We start from the raw sequence: 23,110 nt of genomic DNA, 5'->3' as shown, positions 1-23,110 counted from the left end.
TTGCTTAACTAAAGGGTTATTGTTATGAGCCATCTATTACTGAGGCTCAGTTGTTGTTCATACTGTTAACTGGGTATGGTTATCACAAGTTGTACAGTGTGATTGGTGTGGCTGGTATGAGTCTTACCCTGGATTCCAAATCCTTTCCTTGTTGTGTCAGCTCTTCCGGGCACAGTTTCCTTAACTGAGGTCTGGAGGAGGGGCATAGAGGGAGGAGCCAGTGCACACCAGATAGTACCTAATCTTTCTTTTAGAGTGCCCAGTCTCCTGCGGAGCCAGTCTATTCCCCATGGTCCTTACGGAGTTCCCAGCATCCACTACGGACTACGAGAAATAGAATTACCGGTGAGTAAATTCTTATTTTCCTCCACCCTCATGCAGATATGTAAGATGACTGTGATCACCAGGAGATTATTTCCCCCTAAGCAAGACTTCTTATCCCTAAATTTATCAAACAGCTGTGGAGCCGCACTCTGTCACAATTTACAGATTTGCTGAATTTTTTTCGTCCCCGACCTAAAGTTCCCCAATCCGTCTAACTTTGCCCATACATTACAGATTTGTTTCAGTGATCTGCAGACTTCTTCCATTCAAAGATTAAAGGTGCATACACATAGAATGATAGAAGAAACGATGTGGGCGTTCCCGTTCAAACGGAACGACCAATCGTTTGTATTGTTCTGTGTATATGAACGATGGCGATGTGCGCACCCATGGGTCGCTATTGACAGCCCCAGATATTTTAAACATGCAGGATCTGTGGCTATTAGGGATGCCATGCTTCTGAATGCAGCATGGCCCCCGCTCCCCTCCCTGCCATCTGTTGCTGCTGGCATTGGCAAGTGTTTATGCACTGCCAATGCCGGACCCCCGCCGGGCACAATGTGTCGTTCAGTGACGCATCATGCCACGTGTACCCACCTTAACGCATCATATCTTGCAGGTGCCCATATATCACCTCAATCAATTGTAATTTTCCTGGCCGCATGGAGAAGGTTTAAATACTTTTACTCTTGAGCTACCAACACGATGAACCCACCCCCCACCCCCCCTTCCCCAAATGCATAACCAGCACTGGGTCCTTTGAGCCAGCCCTAGTTCAAAGAATACAGGAAACAAAATTTGTAGGGGTTCCCCATATTTATTGAACCACCACTGTGCTCTTGGAGCTGGTCCTAGTTCCAAAAATACGGGCGATAAATAAGTACAGTGTCCCCTGTACTTTTAGAAACGGCACCGGGCTCCAGTAGCAGAGGGGTAATGCCACAGCCAGGGGACACACTTCACTGGGGCCCCCTACCAAAGCATTCTCCCCCCCACCCTAACTAGTCAGCCCAGGCCAAGAATTCCTGGGGAAGTGAGGACGTCCCCACTCACCAGGGTACCCCAGGCCTGGGCTGAAGCCCGGTGCTTTCCCCCAAACCCCTGGGTGGTGGGTGCTTGGTTGATAGCAGTCAAAATAATATTGTCCATTACAGGTGGGCTACAGGTCCCAGCAAGCATACCTCAAGTGCCAGCAAGCCCAGACATTAAGGGCCTGCTGGCACCTGTTATCCCCCTGTAGTGGAAATATTAAAGTAAAGACCAAAAAAACACCAAAGGCTTTAGGTTCTATTATACAGCATTCTTCACCTAGGAGGGGCAGCAGCTTTTGAGCTCTTTTACATGGCTGCTGCCCTTCCCTAGGACTTCTTTATGTGGCATCTTCATTTAGGGGGTGACGGCCATGTGAGCTCTTTTGCATTGGCCGCCCCCACCCAGTACTCTGGCATCTTCTGATCTTCAGGAGTTCTTCCCAGCTACTCCTCCACCATCAGACTGCCTGCTCCCTGCCTCACACTGGCTAATTAGCCAACTCAAGTGGTGGGGCAATGACGCGGTGAGCCACGATTGAATCACTGGGGCCATCATTAAAATTCATAAACAGCGTCGTTATTGAGCCAATTACATCTCTCTGCTACATTTTTTTAAATGGGCAGCACAGCCAATCAGGAGCATTCCTATCCTGAATCCCAGGTCCGCCACTGCTATACACACTATGGCGCACTACTACCGCCGCTACTACATAGTAAGAATAGGCGCCCGCTCGCACCCACCACCCACTTCCCCTCTTCAACCCTCTGTAATCCGCAAGCCCTGCCCACTGTGTTGGCAAAACATCCTCGCCATACTCTTGAATACAAAACCCCGATACATCTAAATTTTTAAACATGTTTAAAAATCTGATGTGACAATTGTGATCGCTATTTGATCGCAGTCTTCAGTCTGAAAAGCCCATACATCAGCGATGGATTGGGACAATCCTCACCAAATCATCAAATTGCCCCAATCCATCACGGATGTATGGGGTCCTATACTGTAGGACCAGTTACATGTCTGGTATAAATGGCAGCTTTTACATTTACATTTGTAAAATGTATGAGATGGGTTTCGAGAGGTAACTGTCTGCAGTGTGTCTCAGTCCGTGGTATGTGTGCCCAGGGGGGTACCTTTTAGACTGAAAAATTTAAATTTTCACCTGTTTGTCTGTCTATCTATCACAAGGACTTGTCATACATTTTCTCACTTTAAACTGGGCTTGATTATTTGACACAATGCTTATTATGGTATGTGTAATTTTCTTTGTTTTATGTATATGTAAATCTGACCTATTTATATTATGTATATTTCACCTTTTATATTCTATTAAAATTCTACAGCCTTCAACTTTGTATTGATAACCTAACATGAATACTCCCTCCACTTTGCCATTGTAGACAGTCCACTGGTTACAGATCCTTCAGGCTTTGCTCCTCAGTGAGAACATAGAACTTCAGCACCGCGGCTCCATCATTGTCTTGAACATGATGAGTGAAAACAAGGAGCTGGCAGAGAAGCTGATGGAGAGTGAAATGTTTGAGATCCTCACTGTTCTGTCAAAGAATGAGAAGGAAGACCAGAAACGAGCAGTGGCTCAAGCTGCGCAAGAGTGTTTAACCAAAGCTGTTGAGTATGGCTTAATCAAGCCCAACGTTTCTGCACAATCTGACTGAGGAAGTTCTGAAGTGTTTAGAGACCAATAAGTGATAATTACTTTTCTAACATCCTGTGCTCTTCACAGATCTCCCCCTCCCCAAAGTCTCTGTACCCGAATAGATCTGCTCAACTGAGAGTGGGTCACATCTTGACTAGAGTGCTCCATGCATGTCCAGCTGGGCAGAGTACAGTCCCAGAACAATCAATAATCCAGACAATGGACTGTATGAAAATACATTTGGCTGATAATAGAAGTCTTCTAGGGTGTGAACATTGCTTAACAAGAACTATCTGTGCCCTTTGTGATCTAGTCACTTGACAGGAGGGCTTTTTGACTTGATCATTCAATTTTGGTTTGCCACGTGTGTTGAACTGAACACTGCCATTTTTGCAGTGTAGTACAGTCCATAGCAAGTCCCTGGTTGGATGATTCCTTGAATTAATTACATAATATGCGGTTGCATATGGTTTCCGTGCGATAAAGAAAGAAAAGGAAAAAAAAAAAAAAAAGATTTATCTGATCCCCTCATACCAAAGCCATGATTGTACGCTACATAACAAAACTTTCCAAAGAGATCATTTCAACTCTTATTACTCTTTTTATAGCACTACAATTTTGGTAATGGGATGAATGTGGACTTGGGTATATAACCTGTTATCACCTTACTGAGATGTTATTTTTGGACTTGTACTTTTTATTATTTTCCCCTCGTAAATGATTCCTAATTAGTACTTTCATCTAACAGTAGCTGATGTGCCCCGTTTCATGCGGGAAAAGGTATGCTGGGTGGAACATTTTACCCCCCATTAAAGAGACAAATTCTGAAAAATCCCTGCTTAGTGGGTGGTTGCAAATAACTGTCACATTTTCCAGACCACCCAGCAGGTCACATGTTCCAGGTCACCCAGCAGGTGCACAGGGAGAGTTCACTAAAGTCACATTTTCAAAGCACACAATGGTGATGCATTGTACATGGCAGGCAGACGTTTTGCTACATAATTCCTAAACAAAGCAACAAATTACAACACCAATTTAATTCTGCACATCTACGGTCCAAGAGTTTTAATTTGGTATATGATGTGCCCTGCTCATAGAAAAAAGCCACTGATAATAGCCGTCCTTCTGCTATCAATATGTACTGTAATTTGGCAGCAGCATTTTCCTGGCACATGGAGCAGATCCTGCCACTGCCATGCTGGGTAACTCATCACAGTGTCAGTGACAGCAGACTTCGTCAGGAGCTGTGTATACAAATACACAAATGTAAAGAAAGATAGCCGTGATGGGGACCAAACTGACTAATTCCAGGTTATTGATGCCGTGTTAGCACATTCCAGTCCTTATGCTGACCAAGTGAATGAAATAGTCTGAAGCGTGTTTTATGTATAATCGTATAGAAGTAAATTTATGTAATGTTTTCCTGCACGGCAAACTCCTATCCCATCCCAAGCAGTGTTCTGCCCCCCATCCCACCCCTCATTTGTACTATTTTTCTTTTTTGTAAGGGAAGGTGAATTACTATTGGTGAAGCAAGGAGCGGTGTGTTAGTAGGTGGGCATTAGCCCAATCCCATTATCTTCACCTTGGAGCTGCTGTTCTAGTTCTGACACTGCGCAGCCTTTCCTTAAAATTGCCTTATTTTCTTTAGTTTAAGGACTGTGGAGGCATGCCACAGAGACTGCTGTCAATGTTTGCTCTGAATGGAATATATAGGGATCAAAAATAATCCCCACCAGTTCGGATACCTGCAGAATGTCCCATGAAATAGCTAGTTAGAAAGTGTACTTGTGAGGCCCACACTGATACTAAATGCATGTTATATGGCTGCCTTAGAACTAGATGCCTTTCTAGAACTACTGTGCACTTTGTACCTGAACTACTGACTACTGCCATTGTATTGTAGATGGGATTCATATAAAGCCAGAATATTTTATGCAAACTGTTTCAGGTACTGTAAGCATTATTAATCAGATTATGAGCTACTTCTTGGATACTGCATCGTGTAACGGCATATTATTCATCACATGCACAGCATATGATGCAACAAGCCACAGTGTAAGCCACGTATTGTACACATTTTACACCAATATTTTTTTTATATACTGATGTTGCAATACTGCTTATTTATTTTTGTGCTCAGATGCAGATGAACATTGAAGAGTCACCTGGACTTGGCCACCACAGATAAAGCCAAGAGTGGCTGGACTGTCATTAGTTTGGCTGTGTTTCGGACAGTGGAGTTATTTGTGATTTGTTTTTCTCTGTGGCATAGTGTACATTTCTCTTCAATGTTCTGCTTTGTCTGTACTAAAGGTAAATGTAGAGTTCGTATCTTCTCCCCAGGTTTGCGTGGGTTTCCTCCCACGTTGCAAAAACATACAGGTAGGTTAACTGGCTGGTGAGAAATAATGTTCCTTAGTGTACAGATGTGTTCTCATACATCTTTGCTGCAGTCACGCCAAACGGCCCCTCTTGGCACACCATGTCCCGTGAGACTCTGCTAGCGTGGACACGAGATTTGTCTTATTTGCAATGTAGTGCGGCTAGGACGCACCAGGAGACTGTGCTGATTAATTCGATCTGCAACACTTTTATATCTGTGTGCACATGAGTCCCTGAATCTGCATATGAAGTGCTATGAAGCAGCGGACGTGGTTTTATTCCATACCAAGTTCTGTTGTGCTTCATGTACAGAAGCATATCAAAGTTCTGCATATCAAATTAATCCGCACAGTCTTCTCGTACGTCCTAATTGCATTGCGTTGCTACTAAGATTAAATTTTGTCCGAAAGGACGCCCAAAGCTAGCAGAGTAGCACAGGACCTGTCGGCTCACTTGCAACAGACATCTTCCTTGCATGGCATTTATGAGGCTAGATGTATGAGAATATAGATTTAATCTGTTTTTGGGGGGCACTCTGAAATTATTATAGAATTAAACTATTATGTATTAATTGTATAATAATAAAAAGAAATGACTTGGCATAAGAAAAAAAAAAATAGCTGGAAGGGATGAAAGAATCCCTCCAAAAATTTCTGTAGACAAAACTGGTCACCTCTAAAATAAGTATAAGTATTTGTGGACCAATTGTATGAGAAATTTTGAATATATTTTTGCCTATATTGTTTCTAGCAATCCTACAAACGATGAGCAATAGCAGTTGTTGAGTCTAAGGGGAGAATTCAGTTAGCCACTGGCTAATTGACCCCATGGGGTTATCCAATTAGCTCTGAATGCAGCCCGCCGGCAGGTCTTATCGAGGATTTATTTTTGGGACCCCTGCAGGCTATCCCCCGATAATTAGCCTGTTTTCGCGATCGCAGCAGTAAAAAGAAATTTTTTCGGATTCTGTGGGGCCATTTCAATTGTTTTAACAGGCGGCTACCACTAGGGGGCACAAATGAACCAATTCAATTGTTGCTCCGTTTAGACGCTCAGTCGCGCGGGGATGACATTTCTTCTCGCAGCCTCCTGAGGTGTGAGAAGAAGTGTGTGTTAAGACTGCACCTTAGGCGTCCAAATGGGAGTTTGGTCGCCCAAAGCAAGACTTTAAACGGGTTTAGCCGTTTTACATGGCTAAACCTGGTCTGTTTGTACATGATATGTGCGATGTGCATGGCTGTCTAAACAGTCCCGTTAGGACAGGACTTTTACACACCCAAAACAATAGAATCGGCCCCCATGTGTTTCCACCCAAAAACAGGAAATTTAACGGGGCAAAAAAACGGTCTCTAATTGAATTACCCGAAGCTAAGAAAATGCTAAAAAGCTTCAGACTGTCCCCATTGTTTGCACATATCTCCTCCCACCGCCAGGAACGGAATATAGAATGACTGTACTCCACAAATACTATTTATTTTAGAGGAGACCTATCTGGTCGATTGATGTTCTTAGCTGTGATTCCTTCATCCATTCTAGTAATAACTTCTTTGTTTTCAAACTTTCTTTTAATATACAATTAATAAAAATTATATTTTTATTCTACAATCATATCAAAGAGTGGCCACAAGAAGAGTTTTTTCTTAGTTTTTCTGCTTCTTTGCATAAACTCCCCCCGTTACTTCATAAACCGTAAGCCCTGTGGAGCACCACTAACTTCTCGTATTCTAACTTTATATTTCATATGTATTGTTAATACATTGTTTGTAAAATAATAATCTCGTCACATCATATTTCAGTCCAGTGCAGGATCGTTCTCTTTTCATATAGGGAATATAGATTGTACGCTTCACTGGTGCAGGGACCATCGGGTTTACGTATACCTCCGAATCAGGCCCAGTATTGTTGGCTGGAAGCACAATGTTCTTCCAGCCAATTGTGCTGTGTGATGACTTTACCTATGGCTAACACCCAATTTCTGGCAGTCTGCTTTCAGAAGCCCAGCTGACTTATGTGACATCACAGAACTATATATGCAGAGGCTGGCTTCTATACTCAGAAGCAGAGGCTGGCTTCTATACTCAGAAACTGAGGCCTTTCTTTGAAAGGTCTATTTACACATTATTATACACATTCCATTTCTTATGCTCTATCTACTGTGTTCACTGAGCCCATCAACCATCACTTGTTCTTTATTTTATTTATTGTTCATCTTTGTTCCTATGCTCTATGTTTGTCATGTTTATTTCAGATGGCCGCTTATTTATATTCCACTGTTATTATTTTTCATACCAAGCGAACCATTGGCTTGCACTGTGGACTAGTTCAGTCTGGTAAATAAAATCACAAATCTGTCACCAAGAACTTATATTTTTTTTTTGTTATTTTTAAAAAGTATAATGGTTTCTAAGCTTCCTGTATGTGATTCCCAAGTACAGTGGTAGCCCCCGCATAATACAGACCGTGAAAAAACTTGTGGCAAGGATCAGTTTATCTGGTGCACTCCATCCCATATACATAAATATTGTGCTATGTTTTTAGTACAAAAGTTTTATCTTTATTCAAATTTATTTTATTTTTTTCTTAAATACCAATACTCGCGTGGAATGTATATCCTTTATTAATTATTCCACATGTGATATTATTATGACCTGGTCATACAGAAGTGAAATATTTAAAAACAAGTAAAGAATAGAAAAAAGTTATGAGGAACATTTAGACAAATGCTTTTGTCTGTGTGAACAAATAATAAGAATTAAAAACAAGCCGTGTGCCGTCGCTTATTTTCGTGTCACCGTTATACTCTTTTGATGAGTTCCTATGCTCTGGTTTTTATGTGATTTTTAAATGAAGGTAATTTATTAATTTTCTTTTATGTTGGTGTTTTTATTATACACTCTTCAACGTACCTATATATGTATGATATTGGCTATATGAATGCTGAAATAATAGGTTCTCTAGGATTCACAGTATAATGGATACATAAATTACCCTTTCAGTTGATACAGTAACTGTTTGTTACACACTGAACCAAATTCCTGTACCTGACATATTTGTATCTATTGCACCGAAAGCACTGCTGTGGTATCTAAATAGCACTTAATACAAGGCAGCTCGGATTTTGCTTCACAGTGCACTGCTGACCAGGTTATTCTAGCTGATATAAGAGTGTCCTTTTAGAATAGTAAAATAGTATTACACCTTAAGCAGGGTGTCGGTTTAGATGTAATTCCAGGTACATACATATTATATTGCTGCTAAACCCCAAGCAGAGTGTCAGTTGCCTGTAATTCTAAACGCATATGTATTTTATTACTACTGTGTAATCGTTGTGATTTATACATATAATACCAACATTGCTTTATAAATGGAGCATTGGTTTGTGTGTTTTACATATGCACAAGTCATAACCATGCACTAATGTGTAACAGACAATATAAGTTTTTTGTGTATATATCTCCAGCACGTGTTTTCACACGAATCTGAGGTGTTTAAACATTTAGAATGCTTCTAACTCATAGAGTCCTCCCATTGGGCCACTGTATCTAGCTAAGTACAATTAAAGGTTGACATACACTTTATTATATTTCTCGTTTTATCGCTCAATATTCAAGTGATGGTGATAATTCTATGTCAGCATATCACAAGTGGCTTCTGACCACGAGTGCTTGATATCACACTTCCACATATCTCCTAAATCTATGCAGCTTATACAGTGTAGGGAACAATCATATAATATTATTCAGAGCTATAGGATAACAAAATTTAAATTCAATAGTGCTGGCGGCACACGGCTACACCAATGCGCATTTCGCTCTATACTAGAGCTTTCTCAAGGCTCTAGCGTGTGGTGCCCGCCTCTTCTCCATATTTATAGAGTAAGGGAACCAGTAGGAACATCTAAAATGTTCCCAGTCCAATCATGTTAGTGGGCGGGAGATTTTCAAATCTCCCATCCGTTGCCGCATCATCCAGCAGCTCGGCTCCTTGTGAGTCCGTAATCCAATATGTGATGATAAGGTACAAGTCCTAAAGCCTAGCATAATTTATTTCTTATTTCATTCCATGCATTAATAGGTATATACGGATGTATGGTTTGAACATAAAATCCCCATATCCTAATTACTCCCATTAGTTGCTATACAGGTTACTGGGCTCTCATTTGAATCACAAGGAAAGTCTTTCTGTGTTTACGGAATACACCGCACACCTGGGGCTTGTTATCACAGATCAGATTACTGACTCACAAGGAGCCGAGCTGCTGGATGATGCGTCAACAGACGAGAGATTTGAAAATTTGGAATTTGGCTAACAGTGTGTAACAAACAGTTACTGTATCAACTGAAAGGGTAATTTATGTATCCATTATACTGTGAATCCCAGAAAACCTATTATTTCAGCATTCGTATAGCTAATATCATACATATGTACGTACGTACGTACGTACGTACGTACGTACGTACGTACGTACGTACGTACGTACGTTGAAGAGTGTATAATAAAAACAGCAACATCAAAGAAAATTAAGCAAGAGAATACAGTGTTGGCACATTCAAAATAAATCGCCTTCATTTAAATTACATATAAACCAGAGCATAGGAACTCATCAAAAGAGTATAATGGTGACATATGAAAGTAAGAGACGGCACACGGCTTGTTTTTAATTCTTATTATTTGTTTGTTCACACAGACAAAAGCATTTGTCTAAACTTTCCTCATCACTTTTTTTTTCTATTCTTTACTTGTTTTTAAATATTTTGCGTCTGTATGACCTTATACTCAGGTCATAATAATACCACATGTGGGATAATTAATAAAGGATATACATTCCACATGGGTATTGGTATTTAACTTAAAAAAAATGTTTGAATAAAGATCAAAATTTTGTACTAAAAACATAGCACAATATTTATGTGTATGGGATGGAGTGCACCGGATAAACTGATCCCTGCCACAAGTTTTTTTTTTTTCATGTTTACCCTTTGGATCAGGTGCTAGAACCCATGTCTTGTATTATGTGTGGACCAAACATACACAAAATAGTAAACATTTAATCCCCCCCATCAAAATCAAATGTTAATAGTTCTGGTGCGGGACACCGCTCTCTAAAATAATACAGGCCGTGCAAAGTAAAAGACACCATACCTCATAACGGAATGGGATGTTTCAGACCCATACAAAAATAAGAATTTACTTACCGATAATTCTATTTCTCGGAGTCCGTAGTGGATGCTGGGGTTCCTGAAAGGACCATGGGGAATAGCGGCTCCGCAGGAGACAGGGCACAAAAAGTAAAGCTTTCCGATCAGGTGGTGTGCACTGGCTCCTCCCCCTATGACCCTCCTCCAGACTCCAGTTAGGTACTGTGCCCGGACGAGCGTACACAATAAGGGAGGAATTTTGAATCCCGGGTAAGACTCATACCAGCCACACCAATCACACTGTACAACCTGTGATCTGAACCCAGTTAACAGTATGATAACAGCGGAGCCTCTGAAAAGATGGCTCACAACAACAATAACCCGATTTAGTTAGCAATAACTATGTACAAGTATTGCAGATAATCCGCACTTGGGATGGGCGCCCAGCATCCACTACGGACTCCGAGAAATAGAATTATCGGTAAGTAAATTCTTATTTTCTCTATCGTCCTTGTGGATGCTGGGGTTCCTGAAAGGACCATGGGGATTATACCAAAGCTCCCAAACGGGCGGGAGAGTGCGGATGACTCTGCAGCACCGAATGAGAGAACTCCAGGTCCTCCTCAGCCAGGGTATCAAATTTGTAGAATTTTACAAACGTGTTCTCCCCCGACCACGTAGCTGCTCGGCAAAGTTGTAATGCCGAGACCCCTCGGGCAGCCGCCCAAGATGAGCCCACCTTCCTTGTGGAATGGGCCTTAACAGATTTAGACTGTGGCAGGCCTGCCACAGAATGTGCAAGTTGAATTGTGCTACCAATCCCACGAGCAATCGACTGCTTAGAAGCAGAAGCACCCAGCATTGTTGGGTGCATACAGGATAAACAGCAAGTCAGATTTCCTGACTCCAGCCAACCAGGAAACTATATTTTCAGGGCCCTGATAACATCCAGCAACTTGGAGTCCTCCAAGTCCCTAGTAGCCGCAGGTACCACAATAAGCTGGTTCAGGTGAAACGCTGACACCACCTTAAGGAGAAACTGGGGACGAGTCCGCAGCTTTGCTCTGTCCGAATGGACAATCAGATATGGCTTTGTGAGATAAAGCCGCCAATTCTGACACTCGCCTGGCCGAGGCCAGGACCAACAGCATGGTCATTTTCCATGTGAGATATATCAAATCCACAGATTTGAGTTGTTTAAACCAATGTGATTTTTTAGGAATCCCAAAACTACGTTGAGATCGCCCAGTGCCACTGGAGACATCAAAGGGGCTGTATATGCAGTACTCCCTTAACAACTTCTGGACTTCAGGAACTGAAGCCAATTTCTTTCTGGAAGAAAATCAACAGGCCGAAATTTGAACCTTAATGGACCCAATTTGAGACCCATAGACACTCCTGTTTGCAGGAAATGTAGAAATTAACCTAGTTGAAATTCTTCCGTGGAGCCTTCCTGGACTCACACCCTGGCACATATTTTCACCTAAGTGGTGATAATGTTGTGCGGTCACCTCCTTCCTGGCTCTGACCAGGGTAGGGATGACCTCTTCCGGAATGCCTCTTTCCCTTAGGATCCGGCGTTCACCCGCCTTGGCGTCAACGCAGCTGCGGTAAGTCCCGGAACAGACACGGTTCTTGCCGAATCAAGACCCTTCTTAGTATCTCTTGAAGTTCCGGGAACCAAGTCCTTCTTGGCCAAACCGGAGCCACGAGTATAGTTCTTACTCCTCTCCTTCCTATCATTTTCAATACATTGGGTATGAAAAGCAGAGGATGGAACACATACACCGACTGGTACACCGACGGTGTTACCAGAGCGTCCCAGCTATTGCCTGAGTGTCTCTTGACCTGGCGCTTCAGGTGGGACGCCATCATAACCACCTTTGGTCTTTCCCAACGGTTTACAATCATGTGGAAACTTCCAGATTAAGTTTCCACTTTTCCGGGTGGAATTCATTTATGCTGAGGAAATCTTCCCAGTTGCCCACTCCCGGAATGAACACTGCTGACAGTGTTATCACATGATTTTCCGCCCAGCGAAGAATCCTTGCTGTCATTGCCCTCCTGCTTCTTGTGTCGCCCCGTCTGATAACGTGGGCGACCGCCATGATGATGTCCTACTGGATCAGCACCGGTTGACTTTGAAGCAGGAGTCTTCCTAGGCTCAGAGCATTGTAAATTGCCCTTAGCTCCAGTATATTCATGTGGAGAGAAGTCTCCAGACTTGACCACACTTCCTTGGAAATTTTTTTCCCTGTGTGACTACTCCCCAGCCTCTCAGGCTGGTATCCGTGGTCCCCAGAACACAGTCCTGAATGCTGAGTGTGCTGCCCTCTAAAAGATGAGCACTCTGCAGCCCCCACAGAAGAGACACCCTTGTCCTTGGAGACAGGATTATCCGCTGATGCATCTGAAAATGCGATCCGGACCATTCGTCCAGCAAATCCCCTGAGATCTGCCGAATGGAATCGCTTCGTAAGAAGCCACCATTTTTCCCAGGACTCCTGTGCATTGATGCACTGATACTTGGCCTGGTTTTAGGAGGTTTCTGACTAGGTCGAATAACTCCTTGGCTTTTTCCTCCCGGAGAAACACCTTTTTCTGGACTATGCCCAGAATCATTCCTAGGAACAGCAGACGTATCGTCGGAAAACAGCTGCGATTCTTGGAATATTTAGAATCCAGTCGTGCTGTCGTAGAACTACTTTAGATAGTGCTCTTCCGACCTCCAACTGTTCTCTGGAACTTGCCCTTTTCAGGATATCGTCCAAGTAAGGGATAATTTAGATGCCTTTTTTCTTTGAAGAAACATCTTTTCGGCCATTACCTTGGTAAAAGGCCCGGGGTGCCGTAGATAATTCAAACGGCATCGTCTGAAACTGATATTGACAGTTCTGTACCACGAACCAGAGGTACCCTTGTTGAGAAGGGCAAATTTGGACATGGAGGTAATCCTTGATGTCCAGGGACACCATATAGTCCCCTTTTTTCCGGTTCGCTATCACTGCTCTGAGTGACTCCATCTCGATTTGAACCTTTTATGTAAGTGTTCAAAGATTTCAGTTTAGACTATGTCTCACCAAGCCGTCTGGCGTCAGTACCACAATATAGTGTGGAAAAATAATACCCTTTTCCTTGTTGTAGGAGGGATACTTTGATTTATCACCTGCTGGATATACAGCTTGTGAATTGTTTCCAATGCTGCCTCCCTGTCGGAGGGAGCCGTTGGTAAAGCAGACTTCAGAAACCTGCGAGGAGAAGATGTCTCGACTCTCCAATCTGTACCCCTGGGATAATACTTGTACTATCTAGGGGTCAACCTGCGAGTGATCCCACTGCGCGCTGAGACTCTTGAGACTACCCCCCCACCTTGAGTCCGCTTGCATGGCCCCAGCGTCATGCTGAGGACTTGGCAGACGCGGTGGAGGGCTTCTTTTCCTGGGAAGGGGCTGCCTGCTGCAGTCTACTTCCCTTACCTCTATGTCTGGGCAGATATGACTGGCCTTTTGCCTGCATGCCCTCATGGGAAAGGAAGGATTGAGGCTGAAAAGACGGTGTCTTTTTCAGCTGAGATGTAACTTGGGGTAAAAAGGTTGGATTTCCCAGCTGTTGCCGTGGTCCCCAGGTCCGATGGACCGACCCCAACTAACTCCTTCCCTTTATACGGCAATACTTCCATGTGCCGTATGGGATCTGTATCACCTGACCACTGTCGTGTCCATGACATCTTCTGGGTGATATGGACAACGTACTTATCTTGATGCCAGAGAGCAAATATCCCTCTGTGCATCTCACGTACATATATATAGAATGCATCCTATTAAATGCTCTATATGAATAAAATATTTTCAGTCAGGGAATCCGACCAAGCCAACCCAGCACTGCATCTCCAGGCTGATGGCGATCGCTGGTCGCAGTATAACCACCGTATGTGTGTATATACTTTTTAGGATATCTTTCCAGCTTCCTATCAGCTGGCTCCTTGAGGGCGGCCGTATCTGGAGACGGTAACGCCACTTGATAAGCGTGTGAGCGCCTTATCACCCTAAGGGGTGTTTCCCAACGCGCCCTAATTTCTGGCGGGAAAGGGTATAACGCCAATATTTGCTATCGGGGTAACCCCACGCATCATCACACACCATTTTATTTTATCTGATTCAGGAAAAACTACAGGTAGTTTTTTCACTCCCACATAATACCCTTTTTTGTGGTACTTGTAGTATCAGAAATATGCAACACCTCCTTCATTGCCCTTAACGTGTGGCCCTAATGAGAAATACGTTAGTTTATTCACCGTCGACACTGGATTCAGTGTCCGTGTCTGTGTCTGTGTCGACCGACTGAGGTAAATGGGCGTTTTTAACGCCCCTGACGGTGTTTCTGAGACGCCTGGACCGGTACTAATAGTTTGTCGGCCGTCTCACGTCGTCAACCGACCTTGCAGCGTGTTGACATTCTCACGTAATTCCCTAAATAAGCCATCCATTCCGGTGTCGACTCCCTAGAGAGTGACATCACCATTACAGGCAATTTCTCCGCCTCCTCACCAACATCGTCCTCATACATGTCGACACACACGTACCGACACACAGCACACACACCGGGAATGCTCTGACAGAGGACAGGACCCACACTAGCCCTTTGGGGAGACAGAGGGAGAGTTTGCCAGCACACACCAAAACGCTATAATTATATAGGGACAACCTTATATAAGTGTTTTCCCTTATAGCATCTTTATATATATCTCAATATCGCCAAAATCAGTGCCCCCCCTCTCTGTTTTAACCCTGTTTCTGTAGTGCAGTGCAGGGGAGAGCCTGGGAGCCTTCTCTCCAGGCTTTCTGTGAGAGAAAATGGCGCTGTGTGCTGAGGAGATAGGCCCCGCCCCTTTTTCGGCGGGCTCGTCTCCCGCTATTTAGTGAATCTTGGCAGGGGTTAAATATCTCCATATAGCCTCTGGGGGCTATATGTGAGGTATTTTTCGCCAAAAAAGGTTTTCATTTGCCTCCCAGGGCGCCCCCCTCCCAGCGCCCTGCACCCTCAGTGACTGCCGTGTGAAGTGTGCTGAGAGGAAAATGGCGCACAGCTGCAGTGCTGTGCGCTACCTTTAGAAGACTGCAGGAGTCTTCAGCCGCCGATTCTGGACCTCTTCTTACTTCAGCATCTGCAAGGGGGCCGGCGGCGCGGCTCCGGTGACCATCCAGGCTGTACCTGTGATCGTCCCTCTGGAGCTGATGTCCAGTAGCCAAGAAGCCAATCCATCCTGCACGCAGGTGAGTTCACTCCTTCTCCCCTAAGTCCCTCGTTGCAGTGATCCTGTTGCCAGCAGGACTCACTGTAAAATAAAAAACCTAAGCTAAACTTTCTCTAAGCAGCTCTTTAGGAGAGCCACCTAGATTGCACCCTTCTCGGCCGGGCACAAAAATCTAACTGGAGTCTGGAGGAGGGTCATAGGGGGAGGAGCCAGTGCACACCACCTGATCGGAAAGCTTTACTTTTTGTGCCCTGTCTCCTGCGGAGCCGCTATTCCCCATGGTCCTTTCAGGAACCCCAGCATCCACAAGGACGATAGAGAAAGGTGCTGGCCCATACCAGCGATGCAATGCCATCTGCACCTTCCAGATTAACGTTAAATAGAAAAGCCCATTTTGGGATTTGGACTACGGGTCGACAGGTTCATTTGGTTGACATGACAGTGGTCGACAAATGTTTCTTGAGGGTTCATGTTTTTGGACTTTTTCCATCCTTGACTATCCATTTCACAAATAATTACTTTCTCTGGCTGGGTCCACAGGATTATCCCCAGGATAACATTGGGATATTGTCGAGCGACAGCGAAAATGGCACCAACACGGTCACGAGCTTTCTGGCCTCCCAGGATGCATTGGGGCCTTCACCATATAGTCCCGCCCACTGACTCAGTCAAATCAGTTTTTTGCTTGGTGCGGCAGGAAGCCGCATGGTCGCAGGGCTGCTGGTATAGCAGCCTCAAGCTTTTTGTTATTTTATTTTTATAGACTTACTACATTGTTTGTTTTTTTTGAGCGACTTCTCTCAACAGCGTCTTAAACGCATACTAGAAAGAGTCGCTCCAACAACTCCCCACCGGGTCGCAACAACGCTTACCTTCGGGTATGAGTGCTGTCTCGACGGGCGTCTGTGTCGGATGTTCTAGCAGGTCCAGCAGACGTAACCAGGCTGTGGCCGGAGCATGGGGAGACGGTGAGTCTATGGACTTCCTCTTACTAGAGGGGTCAGGACACAGCTACACTGATTTGGTGGAGACTATAAACAGTGTGTTGATGCGCCGTACATCTCGAGTGCGACAGCGCTACGCTCCGGGGATCATAGGCTCCAGGACTAGGTAGAGGCCGCGATCCTGGGAGTTTAAGTCAACAGGGGGATTCAGATGCTCTCCTGGCCGCCCCTCCTCCGAGTTCATGGCCAGTTTCCGCGCGTCTCTTGTTTCATGAACTAAATGACCTCACTTCCGGCTCAGACGATACCACGAGGGTACTCTGTCGCAGCTTAGATGCTGCGGTTGTGTACACTAGAGTTCCCGCCCAGACCGAGTCGCAGGCCTTAGCGTCTGCATACACATGAAAGCCGCTCAGCGTCCGTGTCCATCAGTGAGCGACCATGTCCGTTATCTGTTATCAAGTGCGGAAGTGTACATCAGTAGCGTCTGAATCCACTCAGCGTCTTACGAGCGTATTTGCTTGAATATGGAAGTGTGGTGAGTCTCCCTGTATCCGCTCTCCGGAGGCAGGGTATACAGTACTAAAAATTCTCTCTACTTCTTAGTATGAATAGTTAATTTTTAGTACCTGTTGCATACGAGACCTGTATGTTACTGTGTTTTCTGCATGTTATGTGGGAAAAAAGAACTAGTTAAAAAACAGAAGTACAATTTTCCTACTTATGTATAAGTTATTATGGAGGTTGTATTCTCATATGGCAATGTCTAATGCTTTAATATGTGACTGACTGCTAGTATGTGTGCTGACTTCTGTGTAATGTCAGTCCTGTTCTGACCCTCAAATCAGGTGCACTGTGGTCAGATTGATCTCACCTCTATATACTGACATATAGGGTGATTTTCAGTCACAAAATTGTGTAGTCAATAAACAGATTATACCATGTCTGTGAGCGGCAAAAGTGATGAGGAGAATTTATCAAGCACTCCTACAGCCCTAACATGCTTATCTTGTAAGTCAGGGGTAATTGATATGAATCAATTAGTCACTTATGAGGGTTTGTGTGCAAACTGTTTCGCTTTTCAGCGAAGTAAAAAACAGGAGTTGGGACTTCCGGGGGCGGGGCCAGCTAGCATGGCCGCTTTATAATATAGCTCCTCCAGACTACACAAGGAATCCATCACAATCCTCCCTTTTTGCAGGACCCACTAACAAAAAACTTATGCCCTATTGTTGCTGGGACTCTCCTGATATCGGGGATATCTGCATTGTGGAGGAGGACCGAGTATTGCTCCGGAGTCAGGCCATCGGATGAGATGGCTAGCGTGACTGCCAACTTGGCGTTGGCACGAATTCACCCCCGCCTGTAACCCCTGCTGTGAGCTCCCGACACGAGACAAGCGCTGCCACTGCTGAACTGAGGGTTAAAGCTGCCTGATTCTACGCCCGCTTCTGTCGGTGTGGAGCCGCGGGGACATTATACTACACTGGAGTACGGGTCTGCACTGCCACGGGCTCACTTCTGCCTGTGACCCCCGCTGTGTCCTGCCGGCGCTGGACGAGCGCTGCCTGCCCGCTGGTATCTGCAAGGAGCCGCGGAGACCCGCGGCTGCTCCGGTGCGTGTGGCTACAGCGGGAGAAGACACCGCGCGCCATGCCGTGTAGGGCGGCCGGGAGCTTGATGAGATGGAGCCGCGTCTCCGGGAGTGACTCACTGCCTGTTGGTGTCCTGTGGCGATCTGTGCACTTCACTAAAAGATTGGGGGAAGTATGCTCCACGGACCACCTACGGGGGACACCGTACCTCTCACTTGTTTGACTGGCATATAAACAGCGGCTGGAAAACAGGCCTACTCCTTCGGGGTCCAGAGTCCTAGCGCTGTGCAGCCGCACACCGCATATCGTTTGTCACAACGGATCTGTTCCTGCCTGGATCATCTATTCTGCTGTCTGTGAGGTGACAAACCCGGAGCCTTTTCCAACTCGTGGTAGTCTCCTAACGCTACATCAACGTGGCTCCCGTTTGCTTCCATGAGATGGCGTGCTCTCCCTCCCCCAGGTACTAACGTTGTGTGTCTGCCTTCCTTTCTCCTTTACTAACAGGCTCTGACATTTATTCTCTCCTTGTGCTTCAATCCATTCCCTTCTAGTGTGTCTCCCTTCCCCACATTGCTTCTCATCCCTCCCCATTCCATTTTCCTCCTCTCTACGCTGATTCTACTGCTCTTCTTGGTTGCACCTAATCAGTTACACCCCAGCTGCATTTGGGGGTACTCGTATTCACACTTATCTCACCCGTCTAATCAGTGATTTATCGGTTATGGACTTGGCTGCTTGATTTGTCCCTGAACATTCTTTACTGTGTTTAAAGGAGGCTGCAGGGTAGCCATCCTTGGGCTGCTCATGAACTGTTCACAAAGGGACTTCGGTATTATCAATTACCCACCCAAGCACGTCTCTTGCATGGACAGGCCCTCCGGCATCTTGGAGAAAACGCTGGTGCTATTCTAAATTGGACACTTTTTTTATTTTTATTTTTTTCCCCTGCAATACTTATTCATATTACAGTGACTTTATTATTTGCTTTTCTACATGTATATTCCCTCTCTTCAGGAGTCTAGGGATTTCCTTATATGTACACTGTCACCTTGTGGTTATATTGAAAAAAAAAATTGTTTTTTTGTTTTGTTTTATCAGCACCTCATTTAACTCTAACGAATCGATTGCTAATGTCATCGTTAATGTGTTTATAGCGTACTGTGTTTCAGTGAGATACATTTGATGGTGTGTTGAGTTATATACGACCCTTGCTGTGCTTTGAAGAGCTGGGGTTTGCCCCCTTTCCACTTCACTTTTTCAACAAGGTACCGCTCATTGACAACTTGATATTTTATGTGAGATGTAAGTGTTAAGATAATCTAGAAAGCAGTAAGCGATTTCTCTTCTATTATGCTATTCTGAGAGATACTGCTCACTGTTAATTTATTTCTTTATGTGAAATGTAGATATTAGAGTGAAACAACAAGGTCTATTCTGCACATTTTAGTAAGACTATAACGCATTCCTTAGGGCTCTTCCACCTAACTGTGAGTGTGGGCCTGCCCTACGACTTTTTTTGTTTGGGTCCATAGTGTTATGGACAAATTTCTAGAAAAACATCAAAACTCAGTAGACATGCCTACGTCTAATGAGAAATCAACCTATAAACGCCAAACCGCCCAAAAAGGAAATGCATCTCATCTGCCTGCTCCTCCCTCTCCAGTATCCGGAGGGGAGGACTCTACTTCTCAGTCATATCCTCGCTATATTACCTTCCCATCACCGGCTGAGAATGCTAAGGAGGTTATTAACATGCTAATGCCCCTTCTAGATAAGAAATTTGAGGACTTACATGCTAGACTGGACACTTCTTTGGCTAAGATAGAAGCAAACACAGCTAGACTTGACACTCTGGAACAGAGGACCAGTGACACAGAGGACTCGATGCATGCTTTGCAACAGGAACTTGCCACTAAGTCTCAAACTATCCACGTTATGATGGAGAAACTTGATGATTTAGAAAATAGAAATAGAAGATGTAATTTACGCTTTATAGGCATTCCTGAGTCGGTATCGGATACACAGCTGCAGGCTTACATCAGCACTCTTGTTCCGGTGGCGCTGGGGTTTCCAGATACGGATCCTCCGGTGCCGGTGGAAAGAGCACATAGATTGGGTGCACAACCCAGACCGACTATTGCCAAATTCCTCGACTATAGGGACAAAGAGCGACTGTTGCAGGCATATCGCGCTACCTCTGAACTTAGGGTGGAGGGCAAAAAAATCTTAGTGTTCCAAGACTTTTCAGTCATGGTCTCTCAAAAACGCAAGGCCTTCTCGGAGGTTTGTAAGTTCTTGGTAAACAAAAAGATGAAATTCGCACTGCTATACCCAGCCAAACTGAGGGTTGTTGAGAATGGCCGCACTCAGTTATTCACTGACCCTCAACAAGCGAAATCACACTTCTTAAGGGACGGCCCTCCTTCACCGGCTCGTTCTGACGTTAGTGCTGATAACTGATTACATGGGTTTTCCCTAACATATGGGAATGTTACTAATTGAAGGGGGTCTGGGTGTACTAAGGCCTACTACTCGGGGAGAGTTACCCTTATCGCTGCCACTAGTTCTGATCTACCAGGTCCTCCAAAGGGTTCCCTGAGAGGTTTCCGAATGAATCCTCAAACCCCTGTTCTTGAATCTTATTATACAACTAAGTCATAATATATGACCTTGAATGTTTCTGTTGTCTAATTCGGTTTTATTCTTTTACTCTAATTTGATATTATCTTGTTACTTTCAAAATATGTTGATGCGGTTTTTGTTACTTGTATTAAGGTTATTGACAGACCGGAGCATCCCCTCCGATGGAGTTGGGGATCCTCAGTGGTTTAGTCTGGGTCTGTTAGTTGGCCCAATTTCAGATGTTTATACAAAAAAAGTTGATGTATTGCTTCAATTTCACTGCCGAATTCTACTGACCTGCCTTTTTTCTATGTTAGGGACTCGAAGATATGAGGTGGAGGGGGGAGGCTGGGACCCGTGCCCCCTGACACTTCAGACCTACCCAATACCCCTCCTAGATGTGGGGAAGTTTTTTCTTGTGACTACGAGAGGGAGGTTGGGTCGTGGCTATTTCTCTCCCTTATTTGATACTGATGGCGGGTGATACCTCTGACATTCCTAACGTTAGGGATGACTCCCATTGTTCCATACTATCCTGGAACGTGGGAGGACTGAACACCCCAAATAAAAGAAAAAAGATTCTTACTCACCTCCGTAGGAAACGCCCCTCTATAGCCTTCTTACAGGAGACTCATTGGAGACTGGGAGATGGGTCTACACTACGTGCCCCCTGGATAGCGGAGTGTGTACAAGCCTCTTACTCTTCTAAATCCAGAGGGGTGGCGATTGTATTTCACAAACATTTTAGATATGAAATCCTACAATCTATGGCGGATCCTGAGGGTCGCTACTTAATACTAGATACACTGATCGAGGGCAACAAATTTACACTAGTAAACCTATACGCACCCAATGTGGCAACTGGAGAATTTTTACGCCATCTCACTCAGGTCTTGGCTAGCAGGGTTAACTTCACCCTAGTGGTGGGTGGGGATTTCAATACAGTAGATGACCCTGCATTGGATAAATTGTCTCACATCTCGAGGCCATCCTCCCCATGCTGGCAATACTTACGGGAAATGAGGGAGGGTCTGCATTTGAGTGATCCGTGGCGCCTATTACATCAGACGGACAGATCCTATAGCCATTTATCCAGAGTACATGGTTCATTGTCAAGGATAGACTACATTCTCCTGGCAGACCACTTTCTAGATCAGACCAAAGACGCTGCTTTAGATGACATTCTCATCTCGGGCCATGCGCCGGTGTGATTGGAGATATATGCTGGCTCCCGTGCAGGTGTGGACTGCCTTTGGCGTTTCCCCGACTATTTGTCCACTTCGGATGAATTCAGGAAATTTCTACTGCACTCTTGGAATAATTTCGTGGACGATAATATAGAGCATTGGGATAACTCTGTGCTGTTCTGGGAGACGTCAAAGGCGGTGCTGCGAGGTCATATAATTGGTTACGTAGCGGAAAAAAAAGGAAAGAAAGTTCCAAACAGTATCATGCATTATATGCAGCCATGTCCCATAGCTTTAACGCTTACAAAGCTGACCCTTCTGAGAATCTCTTGGAAATATATCTGCGTGATAGAAAATTACTTGATGCTTTTTTAACGGCCCAGGCACAACAACGTTTAGACTTTACTAAGTTTCACTATTACAAATGGGGAAATAGAACTGGGAAGTTGCTGGCCACTATGTCCAAAGCTAGAAGGAAGCGTTCTTTTATTACGGCCCTAAAAGATAGCACTCGGAATGTAACCACACTAAAACTACTGATATCTTGACACATCTCAGTGACTTCTACACTGAACTATATAATCCTATCGCCCCACAGGAGAAGTTGCAGAGGGTTTTTCTGACTCAGGCAAATTTACCGACACTTAGCTCAGAACAGAAAGAAACATTAGAAGGGGACATTCGGGAGGACGAAATTAAAACGGTTATAAAGTCACTGCAACCCAACAAGTCACCGGGACCCGATGGGTTTACTGGGACTTATTATAAACTACTGCAGCAAGAACTTATGCCGACGTTATTGGAACTTTATAACAAAATCTATCTGGAACATCCCATATATACGACATTCTCTCAAGCGTACACTACTCTTATTCTTAAACCAGACAAAGATCCACTGTTAGCGGATTCTTATAGACCCATTTCTCTTTTGAACTCTGATTTTAAAATTTTCACAAAGATCATAGCAAA

General features: G+C 44.4%; 1 protein-coding gene across 1 annotated transcript in view; it reads left to right on the top strand.

Annotated features, from left to right (window-relative positions):
* The window catches only part of UNC45A (unc-45 myosin chaperone A), a 71,405-nt gene extending 63,646 nt beyond the window's left edge, over window positions 1-7,759 (top strand). The window contains exon 20 of the mRNA XM_063925854.1: window positions 2,757-7,759. Within this exon, the coding sequence (XP_063781924.1) occupies window positions 2,757-3,032 (276 nt within the window). The 3' untranslated portion in view covers window positions 3,033-7,759. The remainder of the gene's footprint in view (window positions 1-2,756) is intronic.
* The last annotated feature ends 15,351 nt before the right edge of the window (window positions 7,760-23,110 follow it).

The sequence above is a fragment of the Pseudophryne corroboree genome, chromosome 6 (assembly GCF_028390025.1).
Source record: "Pseudophryne corroboree isolate aPseCor3 chromosome 6, aPseCor3.hap2, whole genome shotgun sequence".
In the NCBI taxonomy this organism is placed as follows: Eukaryota; Metazoa; Chordata; class Amphibia; order Anura; family Myobatrachidae; genus Pseudophryne; species Pseudophryne corroboree.
The sequence above is the reverse complement of the archived record's forward strand: the minus strand, read 5'-3'. Positions and strand labels throughout refer to the sequence as shown.